General features: G+C 67.5%; 4 protein-coding genes across 5 annotated transcripts; all 4 read left to right on the forward strand.

Moving 5' to 3' along the window:
* Positions 1–917: 917 nt before the first annotated feature.
* Positions 918–3751, forward strand: LOC308230716 (tubulin alpha-1B chain; the record flags this gene model as incomplete). The annotated part of the gene is made up of 4 exons (XM_080635593.1): positions 918–987; positions 1969–2191; positions 2263–2411; positions 2771–3751. Exons 1-4 carry the CDS (start codon positions 985–987, stop codon positions 3749–3751), a joined length of 1356 nt encoding a protein of 451 aa, XP_080491719.1. The 5' UTR covers positions 918–984.
* A 709-nt stretch (positions 3752–4460) lies between these two features.
* Positions 4461–8966, forward strand: LMBR1L (limb development membrane protein 1 like). 2 transcript variants are annotated; one of them, XM_080635575.1, is made up of 17 exons: positions 4461–4661; positions 5713–5797; positions 5992–6028; positions 6129–6268; positions 6365–6468; positions 6534–6660; positions 6773–6841; positions 6995–7059; positions 7158–7233; positions 7330–7413; positions 7575–7651; positions 7734–7811; positions 7889–7962; positions 8037–8127; positions 8258–8324; positions 8405–8566; positions 8647–8966. In XM_080635575.1, the coding sequence occupies exons 1-17, from the start codon at positions 4590–4592 to the stop codon at positions 8703–8705; spliced, it is 1467 nt and encodes a 488-aa protein (XP_080491701.1). In that variant the 5' UTR covers positions 4461–4589; the 3' UTR covers positions 8706–8966. The 2 variants fall into 2 exon arrangements, with proteins under 2 accessions (XP_080491701.1, XP_080491700.1); XM_080635574.1 differs by having other exon boundaries at positions 7158–7413.
* A 1890-nt stretch (positions 8967–10856) lies between these two features.
* DHH (desert hedgehog signaling molecule) lies at positions 10857–13798 on the forward strand (the record flags this gene model as incomplete). Its single annotated transcript, XM_080635399.1, has 3 exons — positions 10857–11168; positions 12310–12571; positions 13137–13798. 3 exons carry the CDS (start codon positions 10857–10859, stop codon positions 13796–13798), a joined length of 1236 nt encoding a protein of 411 aa, XP_080491525.1.
* Positions 13799–14853: 1055 nt separating this feature from the next.
* Positions 14854–16273, forward strand: RHEBL1 (RHEB like 1; the record flags this gene model as incomplete). The annotated part of the gene is made up of 8 exons (XM_080635606.1): positions 14854–14905; positions 15181–15252; positions 15444–15511; positions 15593–15675; positions 15756–15812; positions 15884–15931; positions 16016–16103; positions 16184–16273. 8 exons carry the CDS (start codon positions 14854–14856, stop codon positions 16271–16273), a joined length of 558 nt encoding a protein of 185 aa, XP_080491732.1.
* Positions 16274–17250: the final 977 nt, after the last annotated feature.

Consider the following 17250-nt stretch of genomic DNA (forward strand, 5'->3'; position numbering starts at 1 on the left):
GGGCCCGCGCACCCGGGGAGGGGCCTCGGCTGGGCCGGGGGGATCCCGGTGGGGCAGGGGGACACGGTGGGACACGCGGTGCGGCCGCGCTGCAGCCGCGGGGCTCTCGGTGAACAGGAAGGCGGATTAGAGGGGATTAGATGGGGGCTGGTGCTGAGCACCCCCGCTCCTGCCCCCCCGGCTCTCCATGGCCTCGCAGTCAGGCGGGGGGAGCTGCACCCCACAAACACAGCCCTGGGGCGGGGGGGGGGAGCCACTCAGGGAGACGGGGACACGGCCGAGACAAAAGGAGGGGGATCTGCCCCGCCCTATTTGAAATCCAGGGGGGTCCCGGGGCACGATGCCCCCCCAGAACGGCCGGATTCAGGACTGCGCCCCCCGCTAAAGATGGGTTGGGGCTGCCGAAATTCAGAAGAGCTGGGGGGGGCGCCGTGGGGTGCAGATGGGCCGGGGGGGCTGAACAGAGAAGCAGATTAACGGCCTCGAGATGCGGTAAAGGCGGAGGGGGGGGGCAGCACGTGCCATCCCCCCCCCATGTCGCAGTTTTCCTCTGCAGCGGAGCCGCACCGGAGGGGGAGGGATGCGGGGGGGGGGGGGCGGGAGCTGCCGGTGCCCCCTCCCTTCGCAGCACACACGGGGGGGGGGGGCCTGAGGCCCGCGGAGGGGAGGGTCAGACCCTCGCCCCCCCGGAAGCCCCAAACCGTGAGGGGGGGCCCTCCGCAAACCCCGACCCCCCCCACCCCAAAGTCCCGCAGCCCCCGCCCGGCAGCGGGGGAGGGAGGAAGCAGGCGGGACGAGCCATGTGGATGAGCCAATCGGCGTTGGGAGCGTGTGGATGGGCGGGAGTGGCTGCCAATAGGAGCGCGGGGCGGGGGAGCAAGGCCCGCCCCCTTGGCCGGTATATAGGGGTGTGCTCGGGGGCGGCGGCAGCCTGGTACTTGCGTCGATTCCTTGCTTGTCGGGACGAGTAACAGAGCCGCAGCCATGGTAGTGTGGAATGTGGGGCGCATCGGGGGGGGCTCAGGGAGGGGGGAAAACTGGGGGGGATTGGGAATAGGTGCAGGATTGTGAGAGAGGGGAGAGGAAAGACTTGGGGGGGGGATGTGGGGATTGGGGGCACATGGCAGAGGGGGAGGGGGGAGGCACAGCCGTAGTTGGGGGGCACAGCAGGAGCTGCGGGGGAGGCAGAGAATAGGCTGAGGGGTGCTTGGGGTGGGGGGATACAGCGCCCTTGGGGGGGTTACAGCTCCCTTGGGGGGGCAGCACGTGGTCCACGGCGCGGCCCCCCCCCTCCGGTGGGGGCGGGGCTCTGTCCTGCTTTTGGCGCCCAGCCCCGACCGTTAACCTTCCCGCGCGCGGGAAGGCACCACAGCCCCATCCCCTCCCCCCGCAATGGGCACAGTCCCGCCCCCCGCATCACCGAACCCCCCCAACCTTACCCACCGCCCGTGGGGGGCAGGGGGCCCTTGTTCTGCTCCCCCCCAAGGCACCTCCCAGAGCCCAACCCCATGGGGCTAATCCTGTCCCACAGCCCCTGCGGAGACCCCCCCCAGCAGCTGGAATGCCGGGAGCAGGTGGCGGGTGCGGGGTGTGGCCGGGAATGTGCTTGAGGGGGGCCATGGGGACCCTCGGGGGTGACTGCGGGTCAATGGTGCAGCCACCTCCCTGCTGCTGCGCCGGGAACTTCCTCCTCCTCCTCTTCCTCCCGGCGCAGCCTCACCCCGGCCCTGTTGTAAGATGTCCTCCCCGCGCCATTTGGGAGCAGGCAGAGGCCTGATGCGGGTGATGGTGCCCAAATGGTGGCTCCACAACATGTGTTGTGTCCCCTCCACCACACATAAAAGCACCCCCCAGCACCCATCCCATGGGGAGCTCCTGGCTTTGAATTGGCTCTGCCTGGAGCTCTGACGCAACCACTGTTGGGGCTGAGCATGAGTGTGACCCCCCCCCCCCGATGTGTCCCCGCAGCGCGAGTGCATCTCCATCCACGTTGGCCAAGCGGGCGTGCAGATCGGCAATGCCTGCTGGGAGCTGTACTGCCTGGAGCACGGCATCCAGCCCGACGGGCAGATGCCCAGCGACAAGACCATCGGCGGCGGGGACGACTCCTTCAACACCTTCTTCAGCGAGACGGGCGCCGGCAAGCACGTGCCCCGCGCCGTCTTCGTGGACCTGGAGCCCACGGTGATCGGTGAGTGTGGGCTGGAGCCGGGGGGGTCCGGGCTCCACGGGCCACCGGGCACTAACGGGCTCTCCCCGCAGATGAGGTGCGCACGGGGACGTACCGGCAGCTCTTCCACCCCGAGCAGCTCATCACGGGCAAGGAGGATGCGGCCAACAACTACGCCCGTGGGCACTACACCATCGGGAAGGAGATCATCGACCTGGTCCTCGATCGCATCCGCAAGCTGGTGGGTACCGAGCTGGGTGGGATCAGCCCCTTCCCCTCCCGTTGGGCTGTGAATCCCCTTCATCAGGACCCTGCAAGCTCCAAGACATGAGGGTGGAGCTGCCCCGGAAATGCAGTGGCGTGAATTTGGCTTATTTGTACCCTTAGGAAAAGCTTACTTCATCCTTTTAGCAAGGTCGTGGAGGTTTCTATTTGAATCTCTGTTCTTTCTTGACCAGCTGGTTATGAGCAGTGTCCCTGCACCAGGAGTCCCCAAAGCTGAGGTCCTTGGGTGAATATTGGCCATCCTGGGTGACTTGGTAGGCACTTAAACCCAGAATTACTGATGGATCGATCTTGTTTTCTTTTCCCTTTTTCCAGGCTGACCAGTGCACGGGGCTGCAGGGCTTCCTGGTCTTCCACAGCTTCGGGGGGGGCACCGGCTCTGGCTTCACCTCCCTGCTCATGGAGCGCCTCTCTGTCGACTATGGCAAGAAGTCCAAGCTGGAGTTCTCCATCTACCCGGCCCCGCAGGTCTCCACGGCTGTGGTGGAGCCCTACAACTCCATCCTCACCACCCACACCACCCTGGAGCACTCCGACTGTGCCTTCATGGTGGACAACGAGGCCATCTATGACATCTGCCGCCGCAACCTGGACATCGAGAGGCCCACCTACACCAACCTCAACCGCCTCATCAGCCAGATCGTGTCCTCCATCACGGCCTCCCTGCGCTTCGATGGGGCCCTCAATGTCGACCTGACGGAGTTCCAGACCAACCTGGTGCCGTACCCCCGCATCCACTTCCCTCTGGCCACCTACGCCCCTGTCATCTCAGCCGAGAAGGCTTACCATGAGCAGCTGTCAGTGGCTGAGATCACCAACGCCTGCTTCGAGCCGGCCAACCAGATGGTGAAGTGCGACCCACGGCATGGCAAGTACATGGCGTGCTGCCTGCTGTACCGTGGGGATGTGGTGCCCAAGGATGTCAATGCCGCCATCGCCACCATCAAGACCAAGCGTAGCATCCAGTTTGTGGACTGGTGCCCCACCGGCTTCAAGGTGGGCATCAACTACCAGCCCCCGACAGTGGTGCCTGGCGGGGACCTGGCCAAGGTGCAGCGCGCGGTGTGCATGCTGAGCAACACCACGGCCATCGCCGAGGCCTGGGCCCGCCTGGACCACAAGTTCGACCTGATGTACGCCAAGAGAGCCTTTGTGCACTGGTACGTGGGGGAGGGCATGGAGGAGGGTGAGTTCTCGGAGGCCCGGGAGGACATGGCTGCGCTGGAGAAGGATTACGAGGAGGTGGGGGTGGATTCTGTGGAAGGGGAGGGAGAGGAGGAAGGGGAGGAATACTGAGCGCCGGGTTCTTTCTGTCGCTGTAGCATGTCCACAAAATGTCTGCTTCAAACACTGCAGCTTCCTTGTGCACTGGGTGGGGTCCGGCCCTGCAAGGGGGGGCCCGTGCTGCTCCAGGCTCGTGTTCTCCAATGTGATCATGTCGATTTTCCATGTGTCTGTACCATGTCTGTGAATAAAAGGCTTTAAGAGAGGCTGCCCCTGTGTCAGATACAAACCCTCTGTGTCAGCGCCTGGCCCCGGCCCATGGGAACAGACTGTCCCTATTGTCTGTGCCCGGCCATGCGCTGGGAATGATGGGGCTCCTGCTGGGTGCTGTGCTCTGCATAACCCTCATGCTTCCTGGAGGGGTTAATGTGCCTCTTCTCCCTTGGTGCTATGGGGTGGGGAGGCTGCCGTGGGATCCCTCTAGAGCTGCCTTGGGTCAAGGTGTCCCTTGGAGGGGATCTCGGCCCTGGTGAGGATTAACCCGCCGGGGATTAGCCCCGTCCCTGCGCCCGCCTGGAGGCTGCGCGGGAGCCGCTGCCTCGGTGGGAGCGCGGGGTGGGAAAGCGGCATCCCCTCAGCCTATCAGAGCGCTCTGCTCCGCCCTCCACCAATAAGTGGCGCTTCATTCAGGCCCCCGGGCCAATGGGCGGGCAGGGGTGGGGCCTAGCGGGGCTCTTTCGGGCCGTGGAGGCGTGGATACATTGTAGCGAGGTACCGGACGTGAGGGCCGGGGTCAGGCGCGGCGCTTCCCAGGGTAGTAACGGTAGCACCGGTAACACCGGCCGCTGCTGCCCGTCCTGTCCCGTTCCGTTCCGTCCCGCCGCCACCGGCCCGGCCATGCTGCCGCAGCATGGCCTCTACAGAGCAGGACGCGCTGGTCCTGCGGGAGCAGCTCTTCCATGAGCGGGTCCGCGAGTGCATCGTGAGTACCGGAGCTCCGCGGTGATGGGCGGGAGAATGGGCCCGTTGGGGCGGGGAGCTGAGGGTAGGCTCTGGGAGCCCGGAGTCCCCCGCTTTGGAAGGGCAGCAGCTTTGGGGCTCGGCCGGCGCTGTCCCCCACACCCTGCCCTTATCAGTGCCAGAGCACAGTGGGCTGCCGTGTGCGCCGCGGATATCGGGTCCCGGTCTGGGACGTGACCTTACACCCCGGCGCGACTTCTCTTTTGGCCCTGTCTCGGAGGCACTGAACCTCCTCCGGGCTGGAGCCGCAGTGCTGGGCCGGGCCTGCCCCACTGGAGAGCCCCTGGGAGAGTGTGAGGGTGGGGTGTGTTAGACCCGGGCCAGGCCCCTGGCTCTGTCACTGCCCCCGGGGCCAACACTCGGCGTCACCAGGAAGGAGCCCTGTGAAGCTTCCCCAAAACATGGGCATAATGCAGGGAGGCCAGGCCTGTGTCTCAGGTCCTGATCTGCTGCCATGGGCTCTGGGGTGGGGATGACACGGGTGTCCTGGGCCCAGTGCCTCCTGAGAGTCCTCCAGGATGCTGCGTGTCAGGGAGCACCTTGGCCAGGAGCTCCCCAGACCCACCCTGGGGAACTCCTGGTTCAGCACAACCAGTGTGGAGCTCATCCAGCCCGACCCTGGGTGCAGGAGGTGTTGGGGGTCCCTGGGTGCAAGCAGGGATGGGAGGCCCCTCTGGACTGGGCCAGCTTCTGGGGCTCCCTGTGCCCTCACCAGCCGTGCTGCGGGTGCCCTGCTCCACCCGTGCCAAGGTGGCGGGATCGGGAGACCTTTCCCCGTGCTGCCGCGTACCCGCTGGGATGAAAGGTCACCGTGTTCCCCGCACGCCACAAGCAGGGGCGGCAGCGCTACTGCAGCGGCCTTGGCGCCTGCTTCAAGGCTGCTCCTACGGTGCTGGAGCCAGCAAGGCGGGAGCTGCGGACTCCGGCTTGTCCTGAGTCCCCCGGTCTGAGTGCTGTGTTAGCCTGTGGGCACCCATGGGTGAGCCCCCATCCCTGCCTGCATTCCTCTGCAGATCTGCACCCTGCTCTTCACCAGCCTCTACATCCTCTGCCACTTCATTATAACCCACTTCAAGAAGCACACGGACTTTGCAGCAGGTAGGAGGGTGGGAGCTGCTGGAGCTGTGTTCAGCCTCCCCAGGGCTTACTCCTTCATCACCCACCTGGGAGCCCCAGGTGCAATGGGACAGGAGCAGAGCCCAGACCCACCCCAAGAGGGTTTGTGCAGCACTGGGATGGGCAGGAGTGAAGCCTCCCCCAGCCCAAATGGTTTGGGATGTTCCCCTCTTCAGAGCACGATGATGAGGATGCTGCTGTCAACAGGATCGCGTAAGTTCCTGCCCATCCACTGCTTCCTCCTGAGCATATCAGGGCCCCCCATCCCGTGGTGTTCGGTAACCATGGGAGCTGATGTTGGTCCCTCCCGCAGGCTGGGGCTCTGCACCTTCACCCTGGCTGTGGCAGTGGGCGCTGTCCTCCTCCTGCCTTTCTCCATCATTAGCAACGAGGTGCTGCTCTCCTTCCCCCACAACTATTACATACAGTGGCTCAACGGGTCCCTTGTCCATGGTGGGTGCACAGGGTGGCTGCAGGATGCCCCAAGGGCTGTGGGGCAGGGTTTGCCACCCCAGGAGCTCACCCCATTCTTGTCTGCCTCTTCTCCAGGCCTCTGGAACTTGGTCTTCCTCTTCTCCAATCTGTCCCTTGTCTTCCTCATGCCCTTTGCCTACTTCTTCACCGAGTCCGAGGGCTTTGCAGGATCCAAGAAGGTGGGTGGTGGTGTCCCCCCTTGTCCTCCTTTGTCCCTGGCCCCCCACTAACCTTGCTCCCACAGGGCATCATGGCCAGGGTGTACGAGACCTCGGTGGTGCTGCTGCTGCTGACGCTGCTGGTGCTGGGCATGGTCTGGGTGGCCTCTGCCATCATGGGCAATGACGCGGCCAGTCGCCAGTCGCTCTATGGTGGGTGCAGCCAAGGTGCTTGGGGCTCATGGAGCTCCAGCAGGGCAAGACCAGGCCTTGAAGGGAGGAAGAGATTCCTGGTGCTGCTGGCCTGACCCTGCCATGTCCACAGACCTCTGGGAATACTACCTGCCCTACCTCTACTCCTGCATCTCGCTCTTTGGGGTGCTGCTGCTGCTGGGTGAGTCCTGGCTTATGGCATGTCCTGTGCTGGGTGCTGGTCCCATGGCTTCCTGGCTGGGTGCAGGGTCCAGCCCTTATCCATACCCATTCTGGGGGTGCAGGGAGGGGTAGGATGCTGGGTCCCCCCGCTCATCCTCTCCTCTCCCTGCAGTGTGCACTCCCTTTGGCCTCTCCACCATGTTTACTGTCACGGGGCAGCTGCTGGTGAAGCCCTGGGTAAGGTGTTGTGACCCCCCAGGGGTGCCTGGTCCCACATCCTGGGTGTGGGGTGCACCCACCCCCCTCCTGCTCATGGGCTCCTCACCCATCCCCAGCTCCTGGAAGACCTGGACGAGCAGTTGAGCTGCACAAGGCTGGAGGAAGCGGCTGTGTCCCGCAGGATCTGCTCTGGTGGGTGCCCAGCATGGATACCGACCAGGGGGGGAGCTCTCAGCGTGGATGAGGGCCCTTCTGCCCTCCAGCCCCTCAGCATCTCCTCCCTGACAGGCAAAGCTTCCTGCTGGCTCAACTGGAACGTGGAGCTGCTGCAGGAGCAGCTCTTCGCCATCCGGAGCAAGAGACGGAAGCTGGGTGAGGAGCCTGGGAGAGAACCAGCTCCCTCCAGCTTGGCACTGAGAGCACTGATTCCCTGAGAGGATGGGAACTGTAACCCCCTGTACTGGCACCCATCAATCTGCTGCCCTGAGCTGGGGTTTGTGCTCCCTCTCAGCCCTCTCATATCCCCCCCACAGAGCTGCGGCACCGAGCATCGCCCTGGCAGAGGAACCTGGGCTACCCCCTGGCCATGCTGGGCCTCCTGGCACTGACCGTGAGTGTCCCTGTGCACCAGGGGAGCTGGAGCTCATCCCGGTCACCCCCAGCCACCCTCAACCCCTCCCTGCTCCTCTCAGGGCACCTCCGTGCTCATCGTCTGCTTCCACGTCCTGGAGCTGCTGCTGGATGATGCCGCAATGCCACGGGGCATCCAGGTACTCGGACGAGGGGATGGGATGGAGACCAGTGTCTCCCATGGGATCAGTCCCACAACCTCCTCCTCTCCCAGCAGGACGCCTCCCTGGGCCAGGTCTCCTTCTCCATCTTCGGCTCCTTTGGAGCTGCCCTCCAGGTCATCCTCATCCTGTATCCTTCCAGCGGGCACTTGTGGCCCCGGCGCCGTCCCCAGGGCTCCCCGTTCTCCTTAACACCCCTTGCAGGTACCTGATGGTCTCCTCCGTCGTGGGCTTCTACAGCTCCCCCCTGTTCACCCGCCTGCTCCCGGTGCGCCAGGACACCCCCCTCACCAAGGTGGGAACCCTATGCTTTGTGTGTGTGTCCCCCTCCAGATACCACAGGCAGAGTCCCTGTGGGGCTCCAGCACTGGGGTCCACGTTCCTCAGCACTGCCCCCCCCCCGAACACTCCTTTCCCCCCCCCAGATCATCGGGAACTGCGTCTCGCTGCTGGTACTCAGCTCGGCCCTGCCCGTCTTCTCCAGGACATTGGGTGAGTCCCGCGGGGGGAACCAGGGTGAGCCCAGCCCTGGGTGTCCCCACATGCCCTGACTGTCCCCCCGCCCCGTGCAGGGATCACCCGGTTTGACCTCCTGGGGGACTTTGGCCGCTTCAACTGGTTGGGGAACTTCTACATCGTGTTCCTGTACAACATGGGCTTCGCGGCTCTCACCACCCTCTGCCTGGTCAAGAGGGTGTCCTGGGCCGTCCAGGCCGAGCTCATCCGCGCCTTCGGTGAGGGGGGGGCACGGGGCTGGGGTGGGAGTCGTGTCCTGTCCCCCCCCCGACGCCTCTTACCCTCTCCTTCTGCCCAGGTCTGCACAAGCTGCCTCTGCCTATGCCACGCTCCCGGCACCTCACCCAGCCCTGCTAGTGCTGGGGACAGGGATGTGCCACCCTCTGTCACTGCACGGTCCCAATGGTGCTTCAGGGACATTGGAGCCCCCCCGGGAGAGCTGAGGCTCTGCGGGGGGGAGCTGCCCGTTTCCAGCTGCGCTGCTGAGCCTTGGCCTTGAGCCGTGTCCTTGTCACAGCCCGCCCTGGAGCTGCGCTGGCTGCAGCTCCCCCCTGTCCCGTTTACATACCTCATGTAAACGCATCATAGAGTCACTATGGGGGGGTCCGTGGTCCCTCCGTGCCCAGACTCACCCCGTGTCACACTGGGGGGGACACTGGTTGTCCCCCACCTCCAGGCCTTTGGCCTCCCCAAGGGAGGAGCAGGGCTGGGGGTGAACCCCTTGGTGTGATGAGTCCGTCAGGTCTCTGTTAAAATCGAACTCGATTGGAGCAATAAAGAGTCTCTTTTTTTATACAGAAATACCTACATTTGCAGGGATATATTTACCTTGAGCCCGGGGGGGGGGGGGCTGCCCATAGGGGGCCTCAATCCTGCCCATGCTCCCTCAATATTGACCTTCATCCCTTCGAGGTAGGGCTGAAGTTGGGAGCAGCAGCTTTGGGGGGCACCATCTGCTTCAGGGTGCGGGCAGGGAGGATCTGAGGGACCAGAGGGGTCGATCCCTGCCGCCCTGGGGTGGGGGGGTCGTGCAGTCGGAGCGGAAACTGCCCCAGGAACCGGCTCCCCCCCACCCATCCTGCCCTGGCTGGGGCCGAGCCAGGGCGACCCCCCCGCGGGGCTGGGGGTCCGGACCCCCCGCGCCCCCCCCCCCCGGCCGGGGCCGGGCAGGAAGCGCAGGAAGCCTGCTTTATATTGCAGGAAATGAGGCCATCGGTGCCCGCGATTTCCCCGCGACCTGCTCCCCTCCCAGTCACCCCGGGCTGGCACCGGGGCAGCCGCGGGGGCCGGGCCCACCCCCCCGGCCCCTTCCCAGCCCTCCACCACCCCGCTGCTGCCTCCTGCCCTCGACGGGGTCCTGGCATCTTTGGGTGCTTCTCCGGGGTGTTGGGGGGTGCTGGGGGCACGAACCCAGCCCCGAGGAGGGCCCGGTCCTGGCGCGAGGGGGGCGCTGCTTCTGGAGGTGCCCCCGTTCCCGGGAGAGCGCGGTCCCAGCCCCGGGGGTGCCTCGATCCCCGCCGAGCCCGGTCCCGGCGTGGGCCCCTGTCCCGGGGCGCGGAGGGGCCGTGCGGGGCAGGGCAGCGCGGCGGGGGCGGCCCCGGGGGATGTGGCCGCCGTTGCCGCTGCTCCCGGGGGCCGGGTCCGAGGCGGGGCTGCCCAGGGCCGGAGCCGAGCGGTCGCAGGTGGGGACAGCCCGGCCGGGGCAGCGCTCGGTGCCGACCGGCACCCAGGGGAGCCGGTACCGGGGTCGGCCAGGAGCGGGCACCGGTACCGGGGGTCGGACCGAACAGGGGGAACCGGGATATTGGCAAGAAGCGGGTCCCGGGAGCGGGCCTGTGCCAGGGAACGGAGCAGGTGCCTGTACCGGCGGCGCAGCGTTAGGATAACGGGTGTCCCTGGTGAGAGGAGCGGCCGGGACCGGGGCCGGCGCCAGGAGAGGGGGATCCCCAGTCCCGATAGGCGGTGACAGGATAGGAGAAGGGTCCCGGGACTAGAAGCGCCGCGTTGGGACCGGAATAAGGGTGTCCCGGTACCAGAGCGCCGTGCGGGGAGTGGAGCCGGTACCAAAGCGCAGGGTTCAGAAGGAGAGAGGAGGAGAGTTCGGAGAGCGAGACGCCGGTGCCCGGTACCGGGACGCAGCGAGAGGAGCGCGTTCCCCGGGGCTCGGGCTGTGCCGAGGGGTCCTCGGGAAGGGGTGCGGCGCCAGGCGCGGGGGTGCCGGGCCCGTGGGTGCGGAGCCGGCTGCGGGGGGGCCGTCGCGGTGCCCGGGTGCTGTGCCCCCAGTGGGTGGCGGCACCGGTGGGGGGGGGTCAATCGTCCCGGGCGGCCGCGGATCCCGCAGCGGCGACGGGGCCGTGGGTGTGAGAAGGAAACGGCGCCGACCCGCCCCTGGCACCGCGACCCTCTAAAAGCCCCGGGGCCGCCGCAGCGGGACCATGCCCGCCCCGGCCGCCCGTGCCCCCGGCGACTGAGCGGGGCCGGTGGCGGCAGCCGGGGCCGGTGGCCGGGATGCCCCGGCGGACCCCGCTCGCCCTTGGCCTGCTCGGCCTCGCCGCCTGCCTGCTGACCGCACCGACGCTGGGCTGCGGGCCGGGCCGGGGCCCGGTGGGGCGGCGGCGGCTGGGGCGGCGGCAGCTCTCGCCGCTGCTCTACAAGCAGTTCGTGCCCAACGTGCCCGAGCAGACGCTGGGGGCGAGCGGGAAGGCGGAGGGCAAAGTGCTGCGGGGCTCGGAGCGCTTCAGGGACCTGGTGCCCAACTACAACCCCGACATCATCTTCAAGGACGAGGAGAACACGGGCGCGGACCGGCTCATGACCGAGGTGGGGGCTGCGCCCGGTCCGGCCTGGCCTCGCTCCCGGGGGTACGGGGACGTGGCGTCTGCGGGAAGGCGGGCGGGAGCGCAGCGACCTTCCCCTGGCGGCACCGACCCTCCCGGGGTGCATGGTCCGACTCTGCCCGAGGCCGGCAGATCACACCGCGTTGGGCATTAAGGAGCCACCGTCGGGAACTAACGGGGCGGTGCCGGTAGGGCGGGCAGCGGGGAGGGGGCGGCCCCGGTACCCGTGTGCCCCGGGCGGGGTGAGGGGAATCCAGGGCGCCGAGAGCCCGGGATGCGCCGCGCCTCGCCCCTCCGGGATGCTCACGGTTGCCATGGCGAGGGGCGGCTCCGCGGTCGCCATGGAAACGGGGGATGCTGCGAGTGGTCCAGGCGGCGGCGGCTCCCGCGGACCGGGGCGGCAAGGCCGGGGCTCGGGGCCGCCCCGGGGTGCGGGTGGCTGAAAGGGCCCTTTGTGGCCGCTCCGGCATTCCCGGAGCCTGAGGTCAGCTCCGGGCTGGAAGGAGCCCATTGTCGCCGGGCCGGGCCGGGCCGGGCACATTCCTGCCCCCCCGCCGCTGCCGCCCCTCCTGCCCCGCGCTCCCGGGAGCTGCTTTGTTGCACGGGGGAGCGGGGGCCGAAGGGACGCTGTGACCTCACCGAACCGGGGGAGCTCCGAGCCCCGCAGCCCACGTCAGTGCTGCCCGGGCGCTACCACCATTACCTCATCTCTAGGCACTGGGGTCCCAGTCCCCCGGTGCAGCCCCCCCAAGCCAGCGCTGAGCTCCCCACTGTGCTGCTCTGGGACTGAGACCTGGTTCAGGGTCTGCTGCACCTCCATCTCTGCCCCACAGGCCCCCCGGGTTAATCAGTCACAGCCAGTGCCGCAGGGAAGGTGACACCATCCCCGTCCCAGTCCCCTGTCCGTTCTGCCCGGCTGCCTGCACACCACGGGACTGCGGGGCACGTTAACGTTCAACCTGCACCAGGGTAGTGGGAGGGCATCTCGGCTGTGCCCCTCTCTGTGCCCATGGGGGCCCGTTTGAGCTCTCCCCAAGCCTCTGCAGGCCTGATGTCCATCTGTGTGTGTGGTACCTGGCGCTGCTGGGGGCTGGGGGTGACACCACTGCTGGTCCCCTCTGCAGCGCTGTAAGGAGCGAGTGAACTCTTTGGCCATCGCAGTGATGAACATGTGGCCTGGGGTGAAGCTGCGGGTGACAGAGGGCTGGGACGAGGACGGGCACCACCTCCCTGACTCCTTGCACTATGAGGGCCGGGCGCTGGACATCACCACATCCGACCGGGACCGGCACAAGTACGGCATGCTGGCGCGCCTGGCCGTGGAGGCTGGCTTTGACTGGGTCTACTATGAATCCAAGGCGCACATCCACGTCTCCGTTAGAGCAGGTACCACACGGGTGGGGGGGCTGCCATCCCCATCAGCATCACAGCCCCTCAGCATCCTTTGCTCCCTGTCAGTATCCTTGATCCATGTGGGATGCAGCCCTGCTCCGGTTCGTGTCCAGTGCCAGTGGGTTCAGGCCCTGTCTGGCCCTCAGCCCTGCGGCTCCACTGCTCCCAGCCCTGCAGGTCCCAGCCCCACAGCTCCCAGTCCTACAGCCCCGCAGCCCCACTGCTCCCAGCCCCACAGCCCCGCAGCTCCCAGCCCCGCTGCTGCTCCAGCCACCAACCCCCATCCGGCCCAGAAATGACAATCGACAGAAAGTGAAAGTGCCCGTAAATGTCACCGTCGCCAGCCCCGAACAAAGGGCGTCAGTGCGGGGTGGACAAAGGGGCCCTGCAGCGCCCCGGGAGCCCCGCAGCAACTGGGGGTGTTCGGAAAATACCGGCTTTGTTCCGGGGGTGGTGTGGGGGACGGGGGGGGGGGGGTGGCTCCATTTATGGCCGTTTCCCTTGTGGAGGTGGAGGTGGCCGCCAGGGACAGGGCACCCACGGCTTTCCCCCCCCCCAGATAACTCACTGGCCGTCCGCACCGGAGGCTGCTTCCCAGGCCACGCCACCGTGACGCTGCAGAGCGGCGAGCGCCGGGGCTTGGCCGACCTGCGCCAGGGCGACTGGGTCCTGGGCGCGGAGCCGGGTGGGCGCCTGGTGCCCACCGAGGTTCTGCTCTTCCTTGATCGCGACCTGGACCAACGCGCCTCCTTTGTGGCCATCGAGACGGCCAGCCCCGCGCGCCGGCTGCTCCTCACCCCATCCCACCTCGTTTTCGCGGCCCGGGGGGCGGCCAACGCCACCTTCCTGCCAGTCTTTGCCCGCCGTGTGCGCCCCGGGGACGCGGTGCTGGCCCATGGGGCTGGCGGGCAGGGGCTGCGCCCTGCGCGGGTGCTGCGGGTCTCAAGGGAGGACGGCGTCGGGGTCTTTGCCCCACTCACCTCCCATGGGACCCTGCTGGTCAATGGGGTGCTGGCATCCTGCTATGCTGTCCTGGAGAGCCACCGCTGGGCCCACTGCGCCTTCGCCCCGCTCCGCCTCTTCCATGGGCTCCTCTCGCTGCTGCCGGTGCGCGCCGAGGCTGGGAATGGGACGGTGCCGGAGGCCGGGATGCACTGGTACTCCCGCCTGCTCTACCGCCTGGCTGGGGGAGTGCTGGGCCATGAGGCCCTGCAGATATAGGGTGTTCCAGCCCCCCCAGTCACTGCACTGCAGATCATACTACACACTGGAAACTGGGGGCTCCAGCCCTGGGCCCCCCTTGAACCCAGGGAGGAGCGATAGGGGTACCCCAAGCCCTGTGGGGAGGTTGGGGTGCCCTCAGCTCAGCTGGGGACAGGGTCCCTGGGATGGGGCGTTATGGGGTGGCCCAAGGACCTGGGCTCAGCCCTCTCCTGTGTCCCGGAGCCCCCCTGCAGCACTGCCTGGTCCCAGAACGTGGGACCCTGTGCTCTCCCCTGCTATTTATTGCTTTATTAACCACTGTGGCTGGGGCTGCTGCCTGTCGAGCCGAGGCTGGGCACCACCAGACCCTGCCCCAGGGCTGGATCCAGCCCAGGGCATGCTGCATCCAGCCTGGGGGATGCTGGATCCACCCGGAGGGTGCCGGGCCCCGCTCTAACCGTGCTAACTGCTAACCCGCCCTGCTTGAGAGGTCTATTTTTCTATTTATAAACGGTAATATAAATGCTCCCGCCCGCACCGCGGGGTAGGGCCCAGCCCACTCCTAACCACGACTGTGTCAGAAACAGAGGATCCTGCTATTTAATTCTTTGGGTAAATAAAGAGACTCTATGGCCCTCGTGGAACCCTGCCTGGGACTGGGTGAGCTGTGGCATTCCAGGGGCATGGGGGTCCTATCGTGGACGGGGTACCCCGAGTGGAGTCCCTGGGGATGGGGGTCCCTATGGCTGAGCATCCCTATGGCTGAGCGCGGGGGTCTATGGGGCTGGAGGGGGGGGGACAGGAGGCGTGCGCGGCCACCACGTGGCTCCGGCTGTTCCCTCCCGTTTTCATGAATGGAGCCCCAGCGCCCCGCGCGGCCTCCAGGCCCCGCCCCCTTCTCCTCCAGCTGGCCAATGGGAGCGGGCGGGCGGGAGGTGTTGTGGTCACGTGGAGCCGCCGGTGTAGTGGTGGCGGCACCGCCTCCCCGCGCCGCGGCGGGCCGTTTATAACGCTGGTTTCCGCGCCCGCCCGCGTTCCCCCAGGTCCCCCCCCTCCGAGCCGCGGCTGGGACCATGCCGCTGGTTCGCCACCGCAAAGTGCTCATCCTGGGGTACCGCGCCGTGGGTCAGTGCGGGCCGGGGGGTGCGGGCCGGGCTGCACCCCCCGGGGGGACCCTGCCAGGGGTGGTGGGGAGCGGGGCTGCCCCCGGGGCACGGGGGTGCAGTGGGGGGGCTGTAGCGGGCTCCGTGAGTGCTTCCCGCAGCCGCGAGGTCAGAGCACGGTGGGTCCCGGCCCCACGTTGGGGTTGTGAGGCCGTGCTTAGCCCGGACACCGCCCCTCGGGAGTCCCCCGATCCCCGCACCCCGTCCCCAGCCCTGTTCTTGTCCCCCCCCGACCAGGCAAAACCTCCCTGGCCCATCAGTTCCTGGAGGGGAAGTTCGTGGAGTGCTACGAGCCCACGGTGGAGAGCAGTAAGTGCCACACCGCGGGGGGTTCCCCCTTCCCGCCGCCCCCGTGGGGTCGCGGGTGGTGGGGACTGACGGGTCCCCATTTGTGGACTGTGCCCCAAAGCCTTGTGCTGGGGGCTGAGGCACCCGCGCAGTGTGGGGACAAGGGAGAGGTGGTTCCAGGCAACCCCGTTAACCTGGTGCCACCTCCACAGCCTACAACAAGATGGTGGTGGTGGGCAAGGATGAGTTCCAGCTCCAGCTGGTGGACACGGCCGGGCAGGTAACGCTGAGAGCTGGGGGTTCCGGGGGAGTTCGGGGCTGCTGGACCCTGAGCCCCCCCCCCGGGCTCTGCCCTCCCCAGGACGAGTACAGCATACTGCCCCACTCCTTCATCATCGGCATCCACGGTTACGTCCTTGTGTACTCGGTGACATCCCTGAGGAGGTGAGGGGAGGACACGCACCCCCTCGGGGGGGATAACACTGGTGGGGGGCAGTGCCTGGATCTCCCCATCTTCTCCGCAGCTTCCAGGTGGTGAAGACCCTTCACAACAAGCTCTATGAGAGCCGGGGGAAGACGCGGTAGGTGCTGCCCCTCCTGGGGTGGGGGGGGTCCAGGCTGGGCCGGCCCCTCACTCTCCCCATGCTTGCAGCATGCCCGTGGTGCTGGTGGGGAACAAGGCGGACCTGTCCCTGCAGAGGTAAGGGGGGGCTCTGGGAGTCCTGTCCCCCGTCCCCCCTCCCTAAGGAGCCGGTGCCATCCCACCCACCCTCTGCCGTGTCAGCCGCCGGGAGGTGAAGACAGATGAAGGGAAGAAGCTGGCGGAGTCCTGGGGGGCAATATTCCTCGAGTCCTCGGCCAAGGAGAGCCAGGTCTGGGGCAGGGGAGGCCGTGCCCGCACCCGGGGCTGTGTCCCCGCAGCGCTGGGGCTGACGTGTCCCCTCGCCCCCAGGTGACCCAGGGCATCTTCATGAAGATCATCGAGGAGATTGACCGAGTGGACAACGCCTACGGCAGATCCACCGGCTGCCGCCTGATGTGACCCCCCCGTGGGACCTTCCCCCCTACCACGGCACAAGGTTTCGGGGGCACCTCGTCCCACTTTGCGCTATGGGACCCCTCACTTTGCACAGACTCTGGGGTGCACAAAGGGCTGGGTGTGGGGCAGGGGTCTGCGTCCCCCCCACGCACTGGGCACCGGGTGACTGCGGGTGCTGCCCCGGCGCGGGGCCGCGGGCCGGTCCTGCAGCGCTCGGGGGAGTCGCGGCTGCGGGGCTGGAACAATTAAACTTTGTTTTGGCTGTGACCCCCCCTCCGAAGCTGGGCTGGGGGGGTCTGCTCCCCCCGGGGTGCAGGGGGTGAGGGAGCATTTGGGGACCTCACAGCACCCCAGCATTGGGCCTGAATGGGGCTCAGCATCAGCATCTCCCCCACTGGGGGTGGCTCTGCAGCTCTGTACCCCCCAACCCGCAGCCTGGGCTGGGGGGGGGGCTGCGGTTCCCCTGTGGGTTATCTGCACCCAGCCAGGCCAGTTCCTACCACTTGATGATGGGGGGCGAGGAGGTGCCATAGGGGGTATTGGGGTACAGGCAAGGGGGGGTCCTGCACCCCAAAAGCGCCCCCCAGCCCCAGAGCTGCCTTTCCGAGCCCCGTACCTGCCCTCGGTGCCCACATCGGGTCCCTGCGCAGCGGTGGACCGAAGGGGCCGGGTCCTCCCCCCCACTGGGGGGCGCCCGTGGGGCTCCCCGTGTGCGTGGCCCCGGACGCCCGGTACCGGGAGGGGCTTAGGGCTGTCGGGGGGAGGGGGGGAGCAGAGCGCGAGAGCAGCATCGGTGTCACGGGGCTCGGCCCCTCCCTCCGGCCCCGGTTCCCGGGGGGGGGGTGCTGGGGGGGCGTGGCCTCTCCCGTGCCCGGTTCCGCCCCGCCGTGCCCACGTGCGCGCCGCCCGTCCCGGCGCCGCCGGGGTTAAACGTGGCGGAGGGATCCCTCCCTCCCGGCAGCGTGCGCTGCGGCCCTCGC

This window comes from Psittacula echo (assembly GCF_963264785.1).
Source record: "Psittacula echo genome assembly, chromosome: 27".
In the NCBI taxonomy this organism is placed as follows: Eukaryota; Metazoa; Chordata; class Aves; order Psittaciformes; family Psittacidae; genus Psittacula; species Psittacula echo.

Excerpts from the sequence above, each read along its gene's own strand:
- LMBR1L (XM_080635574.1), top strand. The coding sequence starts at position 4,590 with ATGGCCTCTACAGAGCAGGACGCGCTGGTCCTGCGGGAGCAGCTCTTC. Across the intron at positions 5,798-5,991 it reads GCACACGGACTTTGCAGCAG|AGCACGATGATGAGGATGCT; the intron begins GTAGGAGGGTGG and ends TCCCCTCTTCAG. Across the intron at positions 7,414-7,574 it reads GAGCAAGAGACGGAAGCTGG|AGCTGCGGCACCGAGCATCG; the intron begins GTGAGGAGCCTG and ends TCCCCCCCACAG.